General features: G+C 36.5%; 1 protein-coding gene across 1 annotated transcript in view; it reads right to left on the reverse strand.

The window, feature by feature from the left end:
* Positions 1–3,670: 3,670 nt before the first annotated feature.
* The window catches only part of TPRG1 (tumor protein p63 regulated 1), a gene marked incomplete at both ends in the record, with an annotated part of 141,194 nt that continues 118,529 nt past the window's right edge, over positions 3,671–26,335 (reverse strand). The window contains 2 exons of the mRNA XM_080696299.1: positions 3,671–3,865; positions 21,712–21,865. Coding sequence (XP_080552425.1) covers positions 3,671–3,865; positions 21,712–21,865 — 349 coding nt within the window. The remainder of the gene's footprint in view (positions 3,866–21,711; positions 21,866–26,335) is intronic.

A 26,335-nucleotide genomic window follows, 5' to 3' on the forward strand; every position in this document is an offset into this window, starting at 1 on the left:
AGTCTTGAGACAAATGATCCAAAAGTAGCCAGTGGATAAATCAACTTCTGTTTTCTACCTTAGAGGACAGCCAAAAGTCTAGCCTCCAGAGGCCAAGCTGGACACTGGGATGTCAGACATGATTTTTTTTTACAACTTCCTCTCTAATAAACATTAAAGAATCCATCAGCCTTGCCTCTACATACAAATGTCCCACATCCTGGCATAAGAACTCAAGCTGACATTCCAATCCACAACTTTTTTTTAAGTGAAATAGATGGTAGATGAACATTATTAGTTATAAATCAAAACAAGGAGTCTTTTCTAATCAAACTATTCAAGATGTATCAGAAGACTAAAGAATCTGTCAATGGAGATTGAACATTTTCTAGTGGAAATTACTGAATGAGGTAAAGATAAAGTAAAGAAGGACCCTAACTTTGACTTTTCTGGTAATACACTTTGAATTTCTGTGTCTAGTCCTATTCCCTATCATAGTGCTCCTTTGAGAAAAATTCGGTAGTTCATGTCAGATGACAGTGTGAAGGAAAATCTTGGATACATTTATAGGTCTCCAGCTTTGTGGCTGATAGTTGAGTGTAAGGATAAAGAACCCATATAAGAATAACAAATGTTAAATGTTTAGCTTTAATCAGTAGGTCCATGGTGATCAAGAAATAATTTCCGGAGAGAATTGAATTGAGTTGCCTTGGATATTACCCAAGTGCTGCTGTAAAATTCATATCACTCTACAGGAAACTATTCAATACTTTATATTTAATGAAAATATTTTATCTCCTTTCATTGAGCCCCCACAGGATGTTAATAAAATAGGCAGAAGCAGTATCATTGTCTTCATTTTGGAGAAGAGAAAATTAAACATTAGGAAAGTTAAGATAACTTTCAGGGTCTCATATTATTGATTCAGCTCTTTCCAAAGGGTGGGGGGAAGGTATAATTATGTGATTATTAGCAATAGTTATTTAGATAATGATAAGACCACTGCCTTAAAGGATTATACCATCTCTCAAAAGATTATAACAGTCTTCTTGTTGTTGTTTTATAACATTCATCTCATCTACTTCTTGAACATGCTGAACATATTGAATAAACAGAGATTCAGTATTTCAAGAATCAATCTCTTCCATCATTAGACATTTGTAACTGTAACAAAGTTCTCTTTTAGAACCACTAAACTACAAACCAAATTCTTGAACACTCTCACTCTCTGGCCATGATCTTGTTTTTGAGGTTCTATCATGAGTTAATGGAGTGTCTTATTTGACAGGTTTTTTTGTGAAAGGTAAAGGCAGTTCTCATGTTATCTCTTGGTACATGGTCCTTCATAGGAAACATCGTTGGTTCCATTAAATTCTTTTTTATCCTATTGTTACCAAATGAACCTCAAGACTAAGAAATCTCTCCCTCCTCTCATCCTTTCGAAGTAGTACCCACCAATGATACTGCACTCTTTCCTTTAGGAGGTCATTTGGGAACAGTCTGGCTTTGGTTACAAGAGGAACAAATGTCCAGAGAGAAGCCAATTGTCAGGGTGATGCTTAGATGGCAACTCAGAAGAATGTGCTGGGCATTTTAGAAGCTTCTGCCAGCAAATGCCACTATCTTAAGGCATATGGGGATTTTCGGGCAGCAATATTATAATCATTTGCCAATAATGCTTGCTTTAGAATGACTGCCAAAACAATCTAAGGACTTTTCATTCCACTACTGTTGACAGGACAGCTAAGGATTTCAACATTTCCTTTCACAGTCTGAATAAAAGTTCCTTGCCTTGGGGACTATAACAATATTTGCCATTATGGTGGAAGTGGGGGAGTGAGTGAGTGATGTGAATGGGGACAAGACGGAAGGCAAGAAATTTTAATGGAAGTAAACAATGATAAAGTAAAATAAGGATTAGACAAGGCTTGGGTTTTGAATGTTTACCTCAAATTGATGTTTGTGAATGTATCTGAGACTATATCTTCAAAATAGAGGAAGTTCACTCTTCTTTAAAAATCCTTTATAAATAAACTTGATATAAGCTCCTCAAAAAACAAACAGCTGAAATTTTTAATTTGAATGTTAATCAAGGTATCCCAATTTTGGGACTTGGGGAAGGCAAAAGGTCTACTATAATAATATTTATGGTGATTAACACTTATAGATTTTTTTAAATAAATAAATCATCAATTACTTAAAATAGAAAAGGAACCAGGGATGGCACACGCTTGTAATCCCAGCATCTGGGAGGCTGACAGGAGGATAGCGGTTTGTGGACAGCCTCAGCTACTTAGTGAGGTCCTTTGCAACTCAGTGAGACCCTGTATCAAAATAAAAAATAAATATAGGGCTGGGGGTGTAGCTCGGGAGTAGAATGTCCCTGAGTTTCATCCCCAGTGCCTCAAAAAATAAATAAATAAAATAAAATAAAAAGGAAACAAGCTTGAAGAGATGAGAACAGATGAGATACTCTCCTGAGTTGTTCAAAATTAATCAACATCAGGCAGAGACAAACAAAATTAAAGAAAAGAGCATGGGAAAAAAGTGAGTTAGAACCATGATTTTGAAGACAAGATCATCAAAACCCTCTGAAATCTATAGAGATTTCAAATGGGGCATCGCTGAGGCTCACAAAGGGGATGGTCAGGGACATTTACACCTTCACTTCAACCACGATAGTCCTACACTTTTCTTTTTTATATATTTGGTTTCTGTAGGACATTTTATTTGAAGGGAAGGGTCTACTAGTAAAAAAAAAAAAGATGAATAAGATACTACAAAAGGAAATGAGTCACTGAAAATTCCTGATCAGGAGTGATATGATCAAATTGTGCTTTCAAAATCTGGCAACCAAGTACATGCTGGATTGAAATAATTTGGAATAAGGATACCAATTAAAAGGCTCTGGTAATAATCAGGTGAATGTAGTTAAAACTTGATTTAATATTATCACTAAGAGAATAGAAAGGAGAAGATATTTGAACAAAGGAGAATGAGTTCCAAGTTTGATGTCTGGACATCAGAAAGAAATGCTAAGCCACACACAGATATGATACTATGTGGGAAGCATGCTTTAAGGAATTTAGACAAATCAAAACTGACAGATTTTAGGTATGAGTAAATGGGACCATAAAAATACAGAGAAAAATGCAAAATTGCAGAGATGCTGAGTTTGAGGGTCCATTGGCATACTGATGCTGATATATGGAAAATTGTCAGACAAATCTGAATTATGAAATATATATTGTGGGTGAGGAAATAGATTTGGAAGTCACACTCACAAAAGCAATATCTAAAATAAAAGACAGTAAGAACCTAATGAACTAATACATCAGGATCATGGTGTTGGAAACTAAGATCTAGGAAACACCTACATTTAAAGAGCAGGGGAAAGAAGAACCCAAAGCCTCTGCTCAGAGTGTATGATCAGGTACTCATTTGATAACACTATTGATGAGTGCAACAGTATTTATTTTCTGGTTTCTAAAGAAGTTTGATTACTCTTATATAAGACCTGAAATGTGCATCTATCAGTCCAACCAAACGTTTAGACTTCCTGAAAATTATTTAAAGTCATGCAATGCTATTTAAAATTAACTAACTGTTTCAGTTAAAAAATATAGTGGACTAAAGAAATATCTCCAATAATGGTGTATCTATATTTGATCTTCATATGTACCTAAAAGTCTCAAAAACCAATACTCCCACGGGCAAGAGAATAGCCAAGTTTGTTGCGGTTTCCAATGAATGACATCAGCCCTGTGTAGGTCTCAATCAAAATGGGTTGCGTTAACACCATCAGTCCCTTTCCTCTTCCAGATCCAGCGGAATTTTTGTGAGCATTCTGGATTGCTGTAACAAGCTCAGACATGAATGCAGACAACTGAAAAACAAAAGAAGAAGGCACAGAGTTACTGAATGCAGAATAGGTCCTGGAGCCTGTCCTCCCCAGCCAGTCCTCACAAAGGCTGATAATTCTCCCAGGGCCACACGTTCTTCTTACTTCTGAAATATAAATGTCTTCTCAGAATAGTTTACATTGCTTCTGTTTGTCTTTTCATATATTAATCAGTTAATAAATTATGTACATAATACAATTATCTGCCTTGTCTTATTTGTTTTTCATTATTCATAACTTGTACGACATTAGGAAGTCAATTTAGTAAATATTTGCTAATAGTCTATTATGAACCAGACACTTGTTAGGCATGGTTGAAAATTTAGAGGTAAATAAGATATAGTCTCTGCCCTCAGAGAAGGTTATTGACAATAATAAAGAATTAAAAAATAAACTTGTATTAATAACAAAGTTTGCTGTAATCAGCAACAAAAAGAGGCATAAAATGCCAAAGGAACACATAAGAGAGAGACAGCATGCATGGCTAGAGGATCAGAAATGACTTCAGAAGGATAATCTTGAGACAATCCTTAAAGAAATAAATAGGATTTCAAGAGTTAGAGATGAGATTCAGCAGGTTAGAAAGTGCCTAGTAGACATAGACAGCTGCTGTTTTTTCCAGCCTAGCAACATTGGCTTTATGAAGACCTCAACTTTCCTTGGGAAATCACCCTTTCCTGCTTGGTTCATATACATAGTATGAGTAGACCTGTCATCATCACATCTCTCTTTGGCCAAACCAATCAGAGGAATTTATTCCCATAGTCATGGAGTTTGGTGAAGAGATGAGTCCAAGACCAATGCAGTTGACAAAATGATTGAATATGATGAGCTAGGAGGTATTCACATTATTTTGTCACACACATAGTAAACCTGACTGAATAGAGTCAACAAGGATGAACCAAGACATGCAGACAGATAAATTCTTGGCAAAATTATTTGAATTATTGACAATATTATTTAAACCTTAAGTTAAATGAATCAAAATTTTTCTTTTTTTTTTCAAAATCCGGTTGCATTGAATTTTGTCAGTTGACATTAAAAAAGAAAGTAGTTCAGGGAATATTTCAAATGGAGATAACAAAGAATATAGAGTAAAATTCATGTCTTTGTATTACCAATAAGCACTTTGTCCATTATTTCATCCCAATAAAAAACCTGTCAGGTAAAAATCATCATCATCTCCATGTTAAAAATGAATGACCCAACCAGGTGTGGTGGCGCACACTTGTAATCCCCAAGCTTGGGAGGCTGAGACAGGAGGATGGCACAGGTTCAAAGCCAGCCTCAGCTACTCAGTGAGTAACTTAGTGAGACCCTGTTTCCAAATAAAACATAAACAGGTCTGGGAATATAGGCCGGAGGTAGAAAGATCCTGGGTTCCATCCCCAGTACCACATACACACACACAAAAGAATGACCCACAGTAACACCACTTTCTACATCAGGGCAAAAAAGAACATTAAGAATAAAGTCGTACTCAGCAGTGGGATCCAATCGTATTTCTTAGGCAACTAGCTTCCTAATTTAAAACTCTTAAGCTCATTTTGAGTCCAAATTATTAAAATCCTCTAAAAAAGGGATTGTTGTTTTCCTGCCATCTCCGTAAAGAGACCAGCTTTTGCTTTTTTTTTTTTTTTTTTTTCCAGTACTGGGGATGGAACCCCCAGGCATTCTACCTCTGAGCTACAATCCCAGCCCAATTATTTATTCTTTGTTTTGAAACAGGATATCACTGAGTTACAAAGGGCCTTACTAGTAGCTGAGGCTGTCCACAAACCACAATCCTTCTGTCTCAGCCTCCCAAATGCTGGGATTACAAGCATGTGCCACCATGCCCAGCTCCAGCTCTTGATATAAGACAACAACCTGAAAATGTCTCCTCATGGTAATTCAGTGATTCTCAGTAGGAGAAGCCCCTGGTATTTTATTGCAATTCAAATTTTTCATATTGATTTTTGTTTAGATTTTTATTTTATACCAAATTGTCTTTGGGCAAAAAACTCCTTTGTTCTAGGCTTACTTTCCTTATTAGTAAGAAAAGTCTACATTTTGGAATGCATCTATTATTTATAACTGGCCTAACCCATAAAGAAATAAAGGTGCAAATCTAAAATGGACTAGTCATGTGAAATTGTATATTTACTTTCCATTTTGAACATTAGTTTGAATTTTTGAAAAGAGGTATCAAAATCTATGTCTATTAAGATAATATCAGAGGTTAAAAAGAATGTGACTTTGATGATGAAACAAGATAGTTTACTAAAATACTTAAATATCTTGAGATTCCAAAATAACTCAAATCATTTGTCCCTGTTTTTTCTTTAAAGTAATATTTACCTAAGTGGATAATATCATTAATAATTTAAAAAACAGGCTCATAAGACTGAGGCTAAAGAATGCGGGGTTTGTGGGTGTTCCATGACTCTCATTCTATATTTGCAAAGACAAACAAATGGTATCTCTGCTTACTAAGTTCCAGAAACATTATCCTCCTTAAACCTTGGTAGGGATCTAAATTTTAGTATTACAGGACAAAACAAACTGTAGTTATATTGCCTGAGGATGCTAGAAGAAAATGTGTGTGCTGAAGAAATATCCTTCCTTTCAGTGGACTCCACCAATGCTTTTATTGATTAAGATGCACAGAAACAAGTGTTCTTTATCTAGCTTCCAAAAGAGAAAACTATGAAGGGGAGAATACATTTAGAGTATGGCTCTTTAATCACTGTGTTTAGAAATCATGAAATCCTGCTAGGCGTGGTGGCGCATGTTTGTAATCCCCGCACTCGGGAGGCAGAGACAGGAGGATTGTGCAGGTTCGAAGTCAGCCGCACGCGCTGGCTTAGGAGACTCTGTTTCCAAATAAAAATGTAAAAATAGGTCTGGGAGTGTAGCCTGGAGGTAGAAGGGCTTCCAGGAACCCCAGTACCACCAAAATATATGTATTCTTAGTTTATCAATTTCAGCAACTCATCTGTTTTCATCACCCCTGCCACGTCCTCAGCAAGAAGTTAGACCCCTCTACATCTACATTTCAACAACACAGAACCCTGGCCTACTCGATCACTATGCAGTGGGGAAAAAGTTGGGAGTAGATGTGAATGGCTAGGTATGTTTTCTCAACCTACTAGCTACTGATGTTGAGACCTTAGAAAAATCACTTAAGCTGACTTAGCCTTAGTTTACTCATATAAAATGAGAAAATAAAGTAATAATAATAATAATAAGTACCAATATCATCAAATTACAATATAGATTTAAATAAAATAATTAAAATGGTTTATAAGCTATATTATTTAGATAAAGAATATTATCTTTGGTTATATTATCCTTGGTTATAGATTGAAAAGTTCTAGCTTTTCTTAGTTAATACTTTGAACAATAATTTTATTTTCCCTAAGAGATCAAATTTATTTATTTATTTATTTTTCCCTAAATACTGGGGATGGAACCCAGGGACATTCAATATCCAAGCTACACCCCAGCCCTATTTTTTATTCTTTATTTTGAAATAGGGTCTCACTGAGTGGCAAAGGACCTCACTAAGTAGCCAAGGATGGCCGCGAACTACGTGCTACCCTCCTGTCTCAGCCTCCCAAATGCTGGGATACAAGCGTGTGCCACCACACATGGCTCAAATTTATTATTGTAATTTTTATTGTTGCATTGTATTTATACTTTTTTTTGGTACTACTGGGGTTCCTGGAAACCCTTCTACCTCCGGGCTACACTCCCACCCCCAGACACCTATTTTTTATATTTTTTATTGGGAAACAGGGTCTCTTAAGCCAGCATGGCTGGCTTTGAGCCTGTGCGATCCTCCTGTCTCTGCCTCCCAAGCGAGGGGATTACAAGTGTGCGCCACCACACCTGGCATATTTATACATCTTAATAGAATGCAAGATGGTGGAGACATACATGTACACATCACCCAATTAGCCCTTTCCCAATTCCTGCTCCATTCCCTTCCCCTCCCTCCTTCTCATGTTTGGCTTAGTGATTGACATTGATATGTGTGTTAAAGTACATCACGCACATTAGAGAATTTCTCTCTTCCCTCCCTCTCATCCCCTCAGTTAGGTTGCCTTATTTGCTCATCTATAGAATCTCCTTTTTCATCTAGAGTTCCTCCTATGACCCATTTTCTCCCTAGCTTTCACATATTAGGGAGAGCATTCAATTTCTTATTTTTTGTGACTGACTAATCTCACTTAGCATGAGGTTCTCCAGTTCCACCCATTTCTCTGTAAATGACATAATTGTGATTTTCTTATGGCCAAGTAAAATTCCATTGTGTACATATCCCATAGTTTTGTAATTCATTCATCTGTTGATGGACATCTTGGCTGGTTCTATAGTTTGGCAATGATGAATTGTGCAGCTATGAACATAAATCCTCATGCAATCGTTTGGTAGTTTGGTTTCCTTTCTTTTGGATACCCAGAAGTGGTATTGCTGGATCATATGGTAAGTTCATTCCCATTCTTCTGAGGATCTGCCATACTGTTTCCAAAATGATTGCACTAATTTGCAATCCTACCAACAGCATAGTAGAGTTCCCACTTCTCCACATCCTCGCCAGCATTTATTGATGTATTTTGAATGACTGTCTAGTTGGAGTTAGATGAAATCTCAGGGTAGATTTGATTTGCATCTCTCTGATTGCTAATGATGTTGAGCATTTTTTCATGGATTGGACATTTGAATTTCTTCCTTTGTGAAGTGACTATTTAGTTCACTTGACCATTTTTTGATTGGTAATTTTCAGATATGCATCATAGAAAGATTCCAGAAGGCATTTTTAGTAATAGTTTACTATTTACCAAAGACACAGGGAAAAATACTAACTTTACAATGGAGAAACCCATCATTTTAATGAAGCAATTAAAAGGCATATAGATATCATGAACCCATAGTACACCATCATAAAAAGATGCCTTATTTTTGTAGTATTTGCCAAAAAGCAGACCCCAATCCTATCATTAGAAAGTATCAGGCAAACGACAATTGAGGCACATTTACAAAATGAATGACCAGCATTTATGAAAAGTGGAAAGGTCATGAAAACAAAGGAAATACAGAGAAACTGTAATGCACTGGCAAAGAATACAGAGAAATGACCTCTAAACTAAGGGTTCTGAACCAGATCCAGGAATGATAAAGGACATTAGGGGGACAAATGATAAAGTTTAAGCATAGTTTGCAGCTTATTTCATAAATTTTTTAACCAATGTTTTATTTCTAGATTTTGATAACTCTGCTACGATCATGTAAGTTGCTACTATTAGAAGGGCCTAGATAATGAGTACAAGGAACTACAATTTTTTGTAATTTTTCTGTAAATATAAAGTTATTTCAAAATAAAACCTTTTTGAGACAGGAAGATTGCAGGTTTGTGGCCAGCCTCAGCTACTTAGTGAGGCCCTTGACAACTTAGTGAGACCCTGTTTCAAAATAAAAAATAAAAATAAGGATGAGGATATAGATTGGAGGTAGAATGTTCCAGAGTTCAACCCTGGTACAACATAAAAACAAAAATCTTAAGAGAAAATTTGAATTATTAACTTCAAAGATTGTTGATGTTTTCCAACTGATCAAGGTGCTAGATCAAAAGAAAAAGCTTATAGGACTTTATTGTCTTGTTTCTTTTATTTTATATTTTAAATATAAAACTATATCAAGATTATTCAAATATTAGTGCATTTTCATTGAGAACATGTTTCCAAACATTGATACAATTGAATTTATTGAAGAATGTTCTATCAAAAGCAGTTGAATAAATTTTATATTTTTCATTTTAACTTTTCTGAATATTTTCTATTAGATTTACAACTTTTACAATAAAACTTTGATTTTTGGTTATTTCAAATTTAACTACCTTAAATTCTGATCCGAGTTCCTTGATTTTAATATTATTTTCCTGGGTATGATTTCAGTTGTTAGTTTAATTTTGTTAAATTAAATTTAACTCTATTAAGTTAATACAGTTAATAATGATATTTAGCTCTATTAAGGATAATTTTCCTGAGGTGAAATTTTGCTTCTTAATGTCAGAAATCACAGGTGATTTTTCAGTTTATCATCTATTTAGGTTTGCCAAGTGCCATTTTACTTTTAGCTGCTTTATCTTTTTGTGTGAATACAAATCGTTTTCATCTGTATTAGTACATGAAACTACCTCTTCGTATCACTAACAGATTAAATAGCATCTAAATTCATTCAAGAAATATTCATAAAGCACCTACACTATGCACTGGGTGTGTTCTAAATGCTGTAAATAGACGGGCAAGAATCTGTTCTTATGGGACATACATTCCAGTGATAGGAGACAGGATGTAAGAACAAGCAAATACAAATGATTTTCATGGTGACAGATTCTAGGAGGAAAACCAAGTGTGGTTAAAGGGATGGAAACTGATGGGAGTGAGGGTTCCACCATGTATCATATTCAAGGCAAGTCTTTGTGAGGAATTAAAACTTCAGCTGATTCCCAAATAAAGAAAAGGAGGCAGTCATGTGGAGAAGGTATTCCAGGCAGAAAGAGCACAGCACCTGCAAAGACTGTGCAGGAGAGGCGAGTTATTCAAGGAACACAGAAAAGGCCCGTGAGATTGCACTGCGGGAAAGAGTTTGGAGCATGAGGCACAGAGAGTCTTTGGGGCCATATCAATTGAAGTGATTTTAAAGAGGAGTTCAAATCTGTATGGTTTATATATTTTTAAAAATAATCCTGGCCTCTATGTGAAATGAGGAATGGAAAGCTGTGAACATTAAGGATGAAAGCAGACTGACAGGTGAGTTTGGAGAGATGACGGTAGCTTGGTCCAGGACAGCAATGGAGAACATGAGAAGCAGTTGCATTCAGAATTATTTCTGGTGTGGGCTATGGGTTAGAATAGACACTTGATTATACTTGAATATTGGAGTGAAGAGAAGGGAGCAATCAGAGATGACACCCAGGTTGGGCCTGAACAACTCGGTGGAAAGTGATATCATTCTGGAGTTGGGAAAGCCTAGGAGAAGTAGAGGTTAGAATGGTAAGGTACTAGGAACAAGGATTCCATATAGACACATTGTTTGGGTGCAACCATAAGCCTGTTACACATTTCCAAGAGGCAACTGGATATATGAGCCTGAAGCATGAAGAAATATACAGATGAAAAGTCTAAATCTATACTTAATGTTTTCATAATAATAATCACAAATCCAAAAGTCAAGAAACTATAAGAGATAGAAAAGGAGTGTGAATCAACAAATTCAGAAAATTGTTAATTAAGATGCTAGGTATTAGCTGGGTGTGGTGGTGCACGCTTGTAATCCCAGCATTTGAGAGGTTGAGACAGGAGGATTGCAGTTCGTGGACAGCCTCTGCTACTTAGTGAGGACCACTGCAACTTAGTGAGACCCTGTTCCAAAATAAAGAATAAAAAAAATAGGGCAGGGGGTGTAGCTTGGATGTCAAATGCCTGTGGGTTCTATCCTTAGAACCCCCCATCAGCCGGGCGTGGTGGCGCACGCTTGTAATCCGCGCGCTTGGGAGGAGGAGACAGGAGGATCGCGCAGGTTCGAAGCCAGCCACGCTGGTGTAAGAGACCCTGTTTCAAAAATATAAAATAGGTCTGGGAGTGTAGCCCGGAGGAAGAAGGGCTTCCAGGAACCCCAGTACCACCAAAAAAAAAAGAACCCCCCAAAATATGCTAGGTATTTGGGCAACACAGAAGAGATCTAATACAGAAATTGCACATTCAGGTGTTTCAGAGATTTGTCTAACACCAAAAAACAAGTAAGCAGCTCAGGATGGTTTGAACCCAAGTATTCCAACTTAACTTCTAAATTTCTGTCTTCTATATAATGTTGCTGTTATGAGAGGCATTATAAAATTCTATTGTGTGAGAAATTTACTATTAAAATTCCAATATTCAGAAAAAGACTGCTTCTCACTCACAAAAAGCACAGAGAAAGCTGGGTGTTGTGGCACAGGCTTGTAATACCAGTACTCGGAAGGCAGAGACAGGAGGATTGCAGGTTCGCAGCCATTCTCAGCTATTTAGTGAGGCCCTCTGCAACTTAGGGAGACCTTGTTTCCAAAATAAAGAATTGTAAAGAGGGCTGGAGGTGTAGCTCAGAGGTAGAATGCTCCTAGGTTCCAGGGGAAAAAATAGAAGCACAGAGAAAATATTGAATTCAGTAATTTTCAAACCATGTTCCTCAGAACACCTCATTTCTTTCTCTCTTCCCCCTGGATCATATAGGAATATTCCTATATTGCCCAGGCGGGTCTTGAACTCTTGAACTCACAATCTTCTCACATCAGCTTCAGGAGTAAGCAGTATTACAGACATGTGCCACAGTGCCTGGATAATATATTTCTTCATAGTTGGATGACCAGGTGTAATTTATCATCCAGTCTTGGATTCTTTTGAAAACAAAGAAGGTAATATTGTTAAGAGTGTTGGGAAAACAGCATCTGAAGTCTTGAGGACAGGGCATGGAGGAAAAGGCAAAAACCCAGGCAGTTTTAGTCACTTTAATCACATCAATCAGCTATACTTTTCTTATGTCGTTTATTGGGTTTCTAAGTAAGATTTTTATTTTTAAAAGGTGCTTTTTAAAACTAAAACTATTGGACTAAGATTGCCTAGAAATTTCTAACCTACACAGTCTATAAATCTCTCCACAAAGATCCATAGGATCCACTCTCTTATTCCTCTTTAAAACCCAGCTCAACGTCTTGATGCCAGGCTGCTGGATTCTTGTGCCTTCCATCGGAAGAATCAGACAGTGGCACAACTGCAGTGGGAACAAGACTAGTGGGACTTCTACTCCAGGGAAGGGAGACACAGAACTGAGTCACGAGACTGCCAGGCTGGGCCTGGAATATGCTGTTTGGGGGTGGCTCCTTAACAATTTTACCCTTTATGTAAAATGCACCTGGTCTCTGAAGCCAACAAGAACATTTTAATCTTTGAATAGCTAATAAGCTATGAGTTAACACCCAGGAGTGCATTTGACCTTTGTCTCTGTGATGGTCCCTGCTCATCTTCCACAATGCCTTCCTATAGACATGATTAAAAAATTAATCTTTTCTCCTACTGTATTTCACTTTTATCTCCAGAAAATATATTAAGCAGTTTTCTGAGTATTATCACAAGAACTGCTGTCTAGACAACGAAACCAAGGTTTTTCTTTCATGGGATTTAGGGGCCAGATGCTTCTTTGCTATTGGGAAGATGTTCTTTGCATTTTAGGATGTTGAGCAGTACCCCCAGCGTCTCTCCACTAGACATGAGTAGCACTTCCTGCCAAGATGTGACAACCCAAAAGATCTCCAGGCATTGCTAAATGTCCCCTAGGAGCAAAAATCATTTCCTCTTAAGAATCATTGAACTAAAGGACATATAATATGATATAACGGGAGTATTGGAATCAGAGAGATCTGGAGTTAGTTACAACTATATCACTCACTATTATGTGTGATTTGGGGAAAATTATCCAACCTTCCCTGAATTTTGTAATTCACTTTCATTAGATAAGGATATCAATAGTATCAAATTCACCAAGTACTCAGTAAATATTAAATGTCATAAAAGGTTTGTATATGAGCTATGCATGTGTATATTTGTGGAAGCACACCCATGTCTGCATATGTTGCATAAAGGGTTTGGGAAGTAGAATAGATGAGGCTAGAGTTTGGAGTCAGATCGCAAAGGTGATAAACAAAACTGTTGTCAATAGTCAATAACCATTAACTGTTTTATCAGCATTGACATTATCATTATCATCATCAAACCATGGTCTCCTTAAAGTCCAAAATGCAATTAATTTCAACATTTCATTTGCTAGTACCTACTGGATGATCAGGATGTCTTTTTGTAAATTAAGTTTTATCAAATTGGATTACTGAATGCTTTCCTGGTTCTCATCATAGGCTTTATTTTGTGCAAATCAATCTAAGTGCTGGAAAGAAAAAGTTGACACTATTTAATACTTGCTGAACTCGGCATTTTATTAGCGTCTGATGCACTTCATTTCCAGTCATTCCTGGAGCCAGCTCAGAGGGGAGACAGGCTCCTAGAGAGACAAGCAGTGCCTTGAGGGAGAGGCAGACAAAAGGCCAAGCCCCCACACTGGCTCTTGCGCATTTCAAGCACCTGAACTCAATCTGTGTGACTGGAACGCAGTCATCTGATATGAATGCCACCCGCCACATACTTTTCTCTAAAAGCTTTTATATGCCCACCTCTGTCTCCCTCTTTTATTCCAGTCTCAAAAACAGAGGGTCAAGTTTTAACAACTCCGGTTACACAGGGCTGTGTGCTGCTGAATGTGAAGCTCAGCAGTGCTCATGGGGGGTGGTGGTGGGGTTATTCTTTAAGCAATTATTTACCAGCTGAGTGCCTGGGCCCCTGGTTGCTTCAGGTGCTGTCTGCCAGCAGTTCAGTGCCTGGAGTCTCAGTTTTCCTCATTACAACCATTGCCTGCTTCCTGTTTACCCTGGGCAAAGATACTGGGTTTAATGCCAGCAGGCCCACATTCCTCAGCTGAGCAGGTTTTCCAAACCCTCAGGCTACAAGTTTAACCTCTGTGTGCAGACAGGGAAGCACCCTGGCAGAGAGAACAAGCTCGTCCAATACTGAATGCTTAAAACAACTTGGAAAATTATATCGCTGGTCAAAATGTATACATCATCCACTCACATTTTACTCAGATTCGTCTATGTAGAGACACTCTATCTGCAGGTATGTTTAAGAAAGAGGATGAGATGGAAATTTCTTCTATACGCAAGTGATTTTCTCACATGTTAATTTTCATTGTCATCTTATTCAATTCCCTCCAACCTTCCTCTTTGAACACACACACACACACACACACACACACACACACACACACACACATTTACTTTAAACTCCAGCTAAGCTGAATTAGTTGTTGTCCAAGACCATATATTTTTGTAGTTAGCAGCTTTTAAGCATCTTTTCTTTACTTAAAATGTCTTTTCTCACCCTCTTTGACACTTCAATCAACCATACCCTGAGCCTGAGTTTCACATCAAATGCCATCACACCTGCGAACATTGAGACTTATCTGTTCCCTCCATGTGCTACCATAACACCTTTAGAATCCCTCTATTATCAGTCTTAGCACATTAAATAATCATTTGTTAATTACCATTTTGCCTCCTCCCTTTACACCACAAGCATCCGGAAGGAAAATCCACTTTATAGTGCTTTGGATCCCAGGTTACTAGATAGGATCCTAAGAATTTGTTAAATGGTATGCATTATATGGTACAAAATACAAGACAGTTATTCAACAAATACTTGAATTATTATGAAGGGAAGCCAAAGGGCTAAAGTTATAGAGTTAACTATAACTTTATAACTTAAACATTGGCTTAAACATTGGCTTACTTTCATGATCTCCCTGAAAAGATGGGTAAAAATGCTAGGGAAGAGTAAAAATGTTTGCTGTGAGATTACTTTGATTTGCTACAGAACATTCTTGGTCATTAGCTATTTATTATGTACCAGTTTTGGGCTCAGTTACTAGTTCTTCTGAGAAATGTACTCTACACTCCAGGAACCCAAGTGATAGTTACAAAAGATAAAGATAAGGCTACAAGTTACAAATACAAAGTGAATGTAACTATTGAGTATAAGTGAGGCAGTTTTCAGTGTTCAGTATCAATTACCATATCAATGAACATAAGTATACACACCCTCTTTCCCCTTCCCCTCCCTCCTTTTACACAGGAACATACACACAGAGTCACACACACACACACACACACACACACACACACACACACACACACATTGCTTTTATACTCTTACTCATTATGCTGAATGTAAGCTAGTTGTTTGGGTGTATAGGTAAAGCTATTAATGTATACCCTTAGTCAATTAATTTAATCCCTATGATTAAGTGCCTTTAGTTTTAAAATGATGATAACAATCCCAATCCTATAGGGTTTTTGTTAATTGAGTTACATAGAATTATAACTTACACTATAATCAACAATTATAAAGCACAATTACATGATTGTGAGATTATATTTATGTCTAATACTAGTATTTTACATTTGTAATTGTTTTATATGAACAATGCAAAGTATGTGTATACATATTAGAAAAGTTTGATTAGGTGTAAAGATAAGTAAGATTGTCTGGGAAGGGGACATTTGGTTAACATATTTACCAGACGTGGAAATTATGTAGACTTAGTGAGATAGATAAGAGAATAATATATTTAACAGAGTGTTGAATAAATGTGATGCTAATTTTGTAAATCAAGGTTTACAGACTTAGACACAGTATAAACTTGAATTTGAATGCCATTATATCCACTAATGTTCCCTCCTTGGGACCCTCCTTGGACAACCAGCCCCATAACCCTTCTTTGACCCAATGCTATGTGAAATGAACAGCTCAGCTTTCTGTACTGAGCTTCAGGTCTAAATTTCTGACAGTCAACTCAAACTCACATTCTATGGCTGTTTCAAACTGAACATGTCCTAAACTAATCTAAGTCCCAGACTGATTATTATTCCATTTCTCTAATTCAGATTAATGGAATCACCATTTACTCAACCCAGAAACCCTATCTTTGAGTTCATCTCTGTCACCTTCTATTCCCTGTCAGTTACTTACTTTCAATCAATTCTATCCTGAATAATCAAAAATTTCCTTATCTTCTCTCCCTACTACTGCCCCTAATTTAGTTTAGGCTTATATATCTATCATCTGCACCATTTTATTTATAGTGACTTAAAATAGATTAAATTTCACTAAACCAAATTAATTATTCTTTATCTATGAACACCATATATACTTTCATGTACCTCCATTTCTTCTCACTAGATCCAAATTTCTATATTAGTCAATTAGTATTCATTTAAAAGTCTTTGTAGTTAGCTGAGTTTCTGAGGACAGCCTCAGTGAGGCCTTAGTGAGGCCATTAGCAACTCAGTGAGACCCTGTTTCAAAATAAAGAATAAAAAAAAATAGAAACTCTAAAATATTGTTGGTGGGATTGCAAATTAGTGCAACCACTTTGGAAAACAGTATGGAGAATCCTCAGAAGAATGGGAACAAACTTACCATTTGATCCAGCAATACCACTTCTGGGTATCTACCCAAAAGAAAGGAAAACAAACTACCAAACTAATGCATGTGTATCTATGTTCATAGCTGCACAATTCACCATAGCCAAACTATGGAACCAGCCAAGATGACCATCAACAGATGAATGGATTACAAAACTGTGGGATATGTACACAATGGAACTTTACTCAGCCATCAAAAAAAAACTCAATTACATCATTTTCAGGGAAATGGATGGAACTGGAGGACATTATGCTAAGTGAGATAAGTCAGTCACAAAAAATAAGAAATCAGATGCTTTCCCTAATATGTGAAAGCTAAGGAGAAATGGGTCATAGAAGGAACTCTAGATGAAAAAAGAAATCCTATAGAGGAGCAAACAAGAAAACCTAAATGAGGGGATGGGAGGGGGAAGAAGGAAATTCTCTAAAAAATGCAATGCACTTAAACATATCAAAGTCAACCACTAAGCCAAGCAAGGGAAGGAGGGGTGAGGGGGGGAATGGGTGGGAATTGGGTAGGAGTTAAATCAGTGATGTATACATGTATGTACACACAAGGTTTTTTTTTTATCCCAATATGATGTATGAATATAATGCACCAATAAAAAAATTAAAAGATAAAAAAATAAATAAATTCTTATAATCATAACAAAGGCTTGCACTGGAGATGATGGGTGGGCCTACACCTGCATTAGGTCAAGAGGAGGTAAAAAGACTATTGGTTAAGCAAGATGGAAGATAATGAATCCTTATAAAAACTGTTCTATGTTTAAAAACTTCAGTGTCTTATTTGCAAGGCACTCTACTACATCCCTCTGATAATAATGCTTTATTATTCTGTCCCTTCTTTCTACCCTTGTAATAATAAAACTTGCTTAAGCTTAAAAAAAAAAGCAAAAAAACTCCAGGTTCTCGTCGGGCGTGGTGGTGCACGCTTGTAACCCCCGCACTTGGGAGGCAGAGACAGGAGGATCGCGCAGATTCAAAGCCAGCCTCGCTGGCTTAAGAGACCCTGTTTCCAAATAAAAATATAAAATTAGGTCTGGGAGTGTAGTCCAGAGGTAGAATGGTTTCCAGGAACCCAGTACCACCAAAAAAACAAAAACATAAAAAACAAAAACAAAACAAAACAAAACAAAAAAACAGAAACAAAAACAAAAACAACTCCAGTTTCTGAACCTCCAAATTACTTGGAAAGATAACTTTCAAAATTAAGCTGCCAGGCATGGTGGTGCATGCTTGTAATCCCAGTACTTGGAAGGCAGAGACAGGAGAATGGCAGGTTCATGGCCAGCCTCAGCTACTTAGTGAGGCCCTCTTTACTTCATGAGACCTTGTTATAAAATAAAGAATAAAAAAAAATAGGGCTGGGGATATAGCTCAACAGTAGAATGCCCCTGGGCTCAATCCCCAGTACCCTACCAAATTAAGTTTATACTAAAAAGTTTATATAATCCAAGTTTATGCCACCACTAGCATGTATGTAAATCAGATACTAGCATTTATATAAATCAAAGCAAAATCAGAGTTCACAAAAAAATTTAAATTTTTTTTTTAAATAGAGCTATTGGTGTAACTCAGAGGTAGAATACTCCTCGGTTCCATCCCCAGTACCACAAAAATAAAAAAATAAAAAATCTTTGTAATTTCATGTGCATTCTATGTTAAACAGTTTTGCACAAAGGTAAGATTCTTGTCTCAAATGTTTATATCCTTAGCAACAATCACACTTGGATTTTGCAGTTAATAGATTGTTTGTTGAATAAAGAGACTCTATATGTTAAAGAAGCAAAGACCCTGGGTAAGAATATGTTTTAGTATTTTAATAATAAGTAATTTTATTACATTATAATTTGTCATTTTTAGTTGCATCTAATTCCATTGCATGTTTTTTCCTCCCCTGTGCCATAATAGATTTGCTAATTGAATTAAATTGATGCAGAAATTTGATCTAGTTCTACATTTCTGCCATATTCCTTTTTTTCTACTTCATTCTACATGAAAAATGGAAAAAACGAGTTTATAACACCCCTTTAAAATCTCATTATGTGAAAATATTCACATAAAAGGGATTCTAGATCCCCAACTATCTTTCTTCTTATTTATTATTTTACATTAATATAACTGAATCTTAATCAAAGCCAATCTTGTAAAATATCCTAAACACAAATAATATTGTGACTTAAAAACCCAAACTGAGAACCAGATCAAAGTGTTCATCATCTAACACCCCCGTGGAGATTGCTTGCTTTTCTAGAGAGCAGGGACTTGGGGTGGCCTGTGAATAAGAATTGGCTTGGCAAATGAAAGTGCAAGACTGTTGCTAGGAAGGAAAGAAAACCAACTTTGGATAAATAATCTAAGAAGAAAAATCTTTAAAGGAAACACACTTGCCAGATTCTCAAAGTACCTTAATTGACTAAAAAACAATCACCCACTAATCAACCATTCACCATGTTCGTTCATAGTTTATGTGTGGATCTGCAAATGCATGTGCCAACATCGCGTGCGCGCGTGCGCGCGCACACACACACACACACACACACACACACACACACACACACTACCACCACCACCACAGACACCTATTGGCCTTACTTTCATCTAATAAGAGATGTTGGAACATTGCTTCCCTTTAGCCTTTGCCAATGGGAAAACTAAAATAAAATACAACACTCTAGCCTACTCACTATACTCATTGGAGCATGGGGATATCTCCTTTAATAGTTTACTTTTCCTTTTTTATTTTAAATTATCTTATAGTATTTATACACAGCAGAATAAAACAAAGCACTACCAGTATCAGGACAAGCCAGTAATATTTCTCGGAAGTTCATAGAACTTGTTCTTTAAGCTTTTGCCCTCAACTTCATACAGCAGAAAACACTCAGGAAATAAATGTCTAAGACACCAAATATGAAGAGTCAGTGAAGAGGTGACCAGGAAGTGAAGGATAGAATAGCTAATGCAGTTAGTATTTATTCTGATATTTAAAAATACAACTATGAATTATGTATACATATATATTATTTTAATGGTTAGAACTAGATTTCTTTTAAAGGAGGGAACTGTCTTTGAGATCATTCATTATTAAGCTCTTTGACTTGTTTTGGCAGATGTTAAAAAAATTTATTGTTAATAATAACAGTAATAATAGGAACAGGAGTTGGGGAAAGGCAAGAGGAAAAATGAGAGAAAAGACGATGAAATAATGCAGCAGAGTATAATGATCAATTAATGACTTTTAAAAACAAGGAATTCTAGTATTGCATTTGCAGTTAGGGGCATTAATATGATACAAACTCCCACTCTATCTCCCTCCAGACACTCTCCATGAGTCTACTTATACATAAATGTCTTTGTGTGAGTGTTATGTTGTTGTTCTTGGTTTTCATTCACTTTGGTTTTGTTGGCTTTGGGTAGTAAAAGTCAGGCTAGGGGCCGATATTGATGCTTAGGTTGAGAGATTGTGAAATAGGAGTATCATATGAAGTATAGCAACGTGGTCCATACACTGAACTAATTTAATGCCTGCAATATCTTGACCCCAGAGGTAAGCTATGACACCATGGCCCCTGAAGACATCTGCATAAATCTTGATAGGACCATTGACTTTCCATGGGAGTAGAACAGATTCAGGCCAAATTCACCTATACATTACAGGGCACTAAGGCCCCATATAGGCACTAATTACATATATGGTACCTTAAACTGTTTTTAAAATAAAGGACTCACCAAGTTAAAATTACTTGTTCATATATATACATATTATATAGATAGGTAGATAGATATAGATATAGGTGCATATTATAAAACTCTCACATGAACTGTAATGTATGCCATCCAACCACAGAAGGACTTTAGGTGCAGATTGCCAAAGTTTTTAATTCATATCAAAGAAGTTCAATGTTCTGAAGTAAATTAAAGAATCTAAAGATAAATATAAAAATAACTGAAAAGATAAGAATTTCTCAACTTATAAGCACAAGTATATGTGTATTTTCTTTTATTGAAAATGTAGAGTTTGACTTTTCACTGCATTTTCAGCTCCAGTTATTTTACTCCCTGACTATTCAGAGTGTCCCAGCACTAAAGGTACCTGCAGGAGACGAGAAAATAATTCAAAGGACTGTCTCTGCTACTGACAATTTCAAAATATACTATAAGGAGAAAAGATTTGAAGACAAAAAATATCTACAATTGCTCTATACTTTAGGTAGTATTTATGCACCCAGTATTCCATTTAACCTATGATAGTCCAGTGAGGTTGGGAGAAAGGACAATATTCATCATGTCTGTTTTAGAGATGAAATTACCAGAGAGAGAAGTTACTTAATCAAATATGACCATAAAGCAATTTCTGGCTAAACAAACTTTAAAGTATTATATACTTCTTCACAGAATAAAACAATTAAAACTTAATTATACTGAGAAAATTATGTGTATCATGTTAACAGTAAATATAACAAGAAAAAATAACTTACAATTTTTAATCTGTATTTAAAAGAAATTAGCAAAGGAGGAAGTAACATATTATGGTTAACATAAATATATATTACATTCTTTATTTAAAATTTTCTATAACCCTATTAAAGCTTTTATCTCTATAAACCTCAGATTGTATCTTATCTTTTTTTTTTTAATTTTTAACAGTACATATTCTAGAAGCATATACCCTTGCTAACATAGCTAATCTAAGAGTGATGCTCATACTTCCTCCTACCTTGCAAATTTCCAGGAACTTCTCATTGGTGTATTTCATAGGATGCTCAGTGAAGGTAGCATATGGAACTTCAGTGGACCATGGGTTCCAGCGGGACAGTAGAGATTGCTCCTCCTGACTCCCCCAGTAGATCCTAAGGCCTTCTCCTGGTCTCCTAAAGGAAGTAGTTTTCCATTAGATTAACCATTTCTATCAGATTAAAACAAAAAGAATAATATAGGAAAGGAATGTAATGTTTATTTATTTATTTTGCGGTACTGGGGATAGAACCAAGAGGCATTCTACCCCCAACCTACATTCCTAGTCCTATTTTGTATTCTTTATTTTGAAACAGGGTCTCACTGAGTTGCAAAGGGCCTCATTAAGTAGCTGAGGCTGTCTAAGAACCTCCATCCTCCTGTCTCAGCCTCCCAAATGCTGGGATTACAAGCATGTGCCACCACGCCTGGATCATTTATTTAGCCTTTTCATTGCTACTTAGATTGAGTAGCTTATTGTCCTCTAGTTAAATTGTTTGAGGGAATTTAGAAGGTGAGAAGAAAAGCATGAAATGTCTTTGAAACACAGCAAGTTTCAGGCAAAGTTGAGAATTCCACGTGGCCAGATATAGAAGTATGGTGTTGATCTCATGCCAGCATTCTGATGGCGAGAGTTAAGAAAGAGACAGAAGGAAGTACCAAAAGGTAGAGGTGGAACAGAGACATTCAAGGTGGGAAATGGTCTTAAGGAAAAGGGATATGACATGACAATGGTGACAGTTTCCAAAAAGAGATAAACATAAGCAAAAATTGACTTAGCAAAGGCATGGGACTTCCCAAATGGCAGGTCATCTATGGCCTTCAAGAGGAATGATGACCAATTCACAATGCCCAGCTTCTTGGTTCAGTGGTGTAGCTTCTGTTTTTCATGGTCCTCTATTCTCTGCATACATTTTACCCAGTGAAACTGGGCAACAAACATGTTCATGTTTGTAGAAAGACTGTGCCTACTTCTTCCCATTAAATTGACAGTCCTGACCTCTAATATGCAGGGGGAAGCTATACATTAAGAGGCGTAGGTCAGTCCTGGTCATATGAAAACTCTTAAGTGCAGAGCGAAAATAAAGTCAGCTTAAGAACAGAAGGTGGGAAGTCATGGCAAAGGAATCTGTCCACACTGGAAAATAAAACTGTACATTTCTGTGACCTCTTCTTTTATATGTACCCATCAGAATTTAATGTTTGTGGTTTTAGATGACTCTGAATACAAAAAGATGCTCTGAGTTTAAACCAAACTCAGGTGCCTTGCATTAAAAAAAACTTTAAAACCAAGTTCCCTGTAATTCTAAGCAGCCCCATGAAACATCACAGAGGCCTTGTTTCTTCTAGAAATTAAAGCCTGGGATTTCTAGAATGAAAAACCGGAGCTTAATTGGCGTGCCTTCACAAAGCTGCCACTTCCTGTATTAAGGAAGAATTCCTTTGGGAATGCTATTGTAGTTTTTGAATGTTTATCCATGTAAGATGTGTATAAACACAATCTCACACATATGCATATCACACCTTTCTCCTCAGTGGCTGATCTCTCAGCTGCTTCTTACAAAAAGAAAGAAAGAAAGCAAAAAGAGCCTGGCACAATCCATGGCCCAGTTCTCAAATTTGGGGGTATTGGATTTGAAAGCTGACACTTATTACTTTTTGTACTTAATCCTTTGCCCAAAAAGGAAAAAGAAAAAAATGTTTAAATGACAGAAGAAAAGAAATATATTGTTCATGCCTCTAAAGTTCCCTTTTTAAGCCTTCACCTTCTCAGATGCTATACTGACATTTATCATCCCCTCTGTCCCTCTATACCTTCCTGCTATCTTTTTTTTTTTTTTTTTTTTCCTGGCCTGGCAACAAATACTAAACTCCATGAATATTCTCAGCATGCTGGTTAATGGAACATTCTGGCTTGAGTCCATTAAAACAACCAACACAATAGAATTATTTACTGCTTCATATGTCAATTTATGTGATGGGTGCAATTTTGCTTTTATCCAAAGGGGATGAAAATCTGCTAAGAAAGCTTCTCTATTAAGCACACATTAAATTCTTTTACTTAAAGAAAATCCAAAATGAAGTTCAACCATAAAGTTCAAGACAGATCCTATTTCTAATCAATCATTTGATCAATGAATTTGACCAAAACAATAGTGTTTCTCAAAGATGTAAATATAAAAGTTAAGCCTTTTTTACCCTGAGCCTTTTTTCCCCCTGAGCTCCAGTGGTAAAATCTTGGAAGATTAATCTAAAACTAAGTCATTTCTTCAAAAGTAAAACTTAAGTGGGGTTTATCAGGCCTTATAGAGTCAGAGTGTCACAAAAGTCTATTATCAGCTGGGCATGGTGGCGCACGCTTGTAATCCCAGCATTTGGGAAGCTGAGACAGGAGGATCGCGGTTCGCAGACAGCCTCAGCTACTTAGTGAGGCCCTCTGCAACTCAGTGAAACCCGGTTTCAAAATAACAAAATAAAAAAAAAAAAGGCAGGGGGTGTAGCTCGGAAATCGAATGCCCCTGGGTTCCATCCCCAGACCCACAAAAATAAAATAAATAAACAAACAAATAAATAAATAAAAGTCTATTATCATATGCTCTTTTGTCAAATGTTCTTAAATTTTTTTAAAACTGTTGATGTTTTTATGACCAGACATTCTTCTTGTAATATCAACTTGTGCTCACATTAGATACTTCATGTGAGTTAAAAGAACTGAGTAATAAGTGCAAGAAATGATATGTTCTATAGTCCTGGATGTTGGTTAAATACACCATGAAAACAGAAAAGTTTCATACTCCTTTCTAAATATGAATATGAATCATTTATTTTTCTAAGCCTTTTGAGTATATTTCCCATGTGGAGAAATAATATGATTTCCACATGTGTTCTTTGGAGAATCCCGAGTGCTGTGACATCTATTATCTCAGTGATTCACTGTGAGTGGTGTAGACACCTATAGTCATGATGTTGCTAGCAGTCACCTAGTCAAAGACATGCAGCAGTCATAAATAGCCTTTGGGTTATGGCTTTTTCAGTTTAGAGGAATAAAATTAGTCCTCCTGAGCAAAATGCATCCTCCACAGAAAAGGTCACACCAAGTATTATCTTATTAATACTAGGGACCTTTGGGACTCACCACATTATTTTATAACTTGTATAGAGATAAATTAGCCATGAAGAGCAGTGGCAAACAGCAATTTGAAATTTGTAAACATGGAATGTCATAGTTAGAAGGACTCTTAGAATCTATGGCTCAATACCTCCCTTTCTATACGTGGAAAAACTGACACTCAGAAAATAACCAGTAATTCCCCAAATCACTTCTACAAGACAGGGATGAGTAGGATAGAGTCTTGGTCTCCTGAGATCTCATTCAAGGCTTTTTACTACTATCCACTACACCTACAAGGTACATTCAAAGCTAAGATCCCACTACTATGCAACACAATATTATTTCCAATAGACAGAATGTTGAAATGAATTGTCCTACGTAGCATGCAATCGTTTATGGGCAAAAGCCTTGCTCAGGGACCATACGCAAACATTAAAAAGTCTCAGTTTCCATTATAACTGTAGATTTTTATATACATTTAACATTGACAATTATAAAATTGCAGGAAAATGAGGTAGCACTGGCAGTGAAGGGGAGAATTGCAAACAAATTATGTCATCAGTTTAAGAAGCCTTTCTCACTGAGCTGCTATGTAGGGTTAAAGAGGGGCTACAGTTCCAAGGCAACAATGCCAACACCAAATTATTAAGCAATAAAATAACTGGAAGCTTTGTTTCTGATATCTTACTCTAGGAGCAAACCATGCTTTTCACTAGCTATCTCTGGGCATTTTGCACCACCTTTCTGATCATAGGGTAACAACAGTTTTGTGAGGATCAAGAGAAAATGATGTTGAAAATTAAAAAATAGAAGAGTTGCATGCTATAAAGTGCTATCCAACTAGCAAATATTGAAAGCTTATTATGTGCCTTAATATCTTTTATATAAAATTGGGGACTTTATATATTTTACTTTATTTAACCCAAAGAGTAATTTTCTTGAACTAACTTGCTAGATATAAATATAGCTATAGGAAATAAGATGGAGAATATAACCAGACTTAATCAGATTACCATATTAAGAACTGCAAAGCCAGGTATGGTAGCACATGTCTGTAATCCCAGTATTTGAGAGGCTGAGACGGGAGCATCACAGGTTTTAAGCCAGTCTCAGTAATTTTGCCAGACCCTCTGCAATTCAGTAAGACCCTGTTTCAAAATAAAAATTAAAATAAAATAAAAAGGGCTGGAGGTTTTACTCAAAGGTGAAATGTCTCTGAGTTCAATCAGAAGGACAGAAGAGAGGGAGGGAAGGAAGGGAGGGAGGAAGTTAGGGAGGGAGGGAAGGAGGCCAGAAGGAAGGAAGGAAGGAAGGAAGGAAGGAAGGAAGGAAGGAAGGAACTAACAAACGAACGAACGAACGAATGAACAAACTGGGAAAATGAAATGAAAAGGTGGAAGGGAAGCACTATGATCACAGAACATAGAAAAAACAAGGGAAGCAAATTTCTAATACAGAGAAGTATCAGAATTGGGTAAGGGCTAATTGGGTGATG

The sequence above is a fragment of the Muscardinus avellanarius genome (genome assembly GCF_963383645.1).
Source record: "Muscardinus avellanarius genome assembly, chromosome: 5".
Classification (NCBI taxonomy): Eukaryota; Metazoa; Chordata; class Mammalia; order Rodentia; family Gliridae; genus Muscardinus; species Muscardinus avellanarius.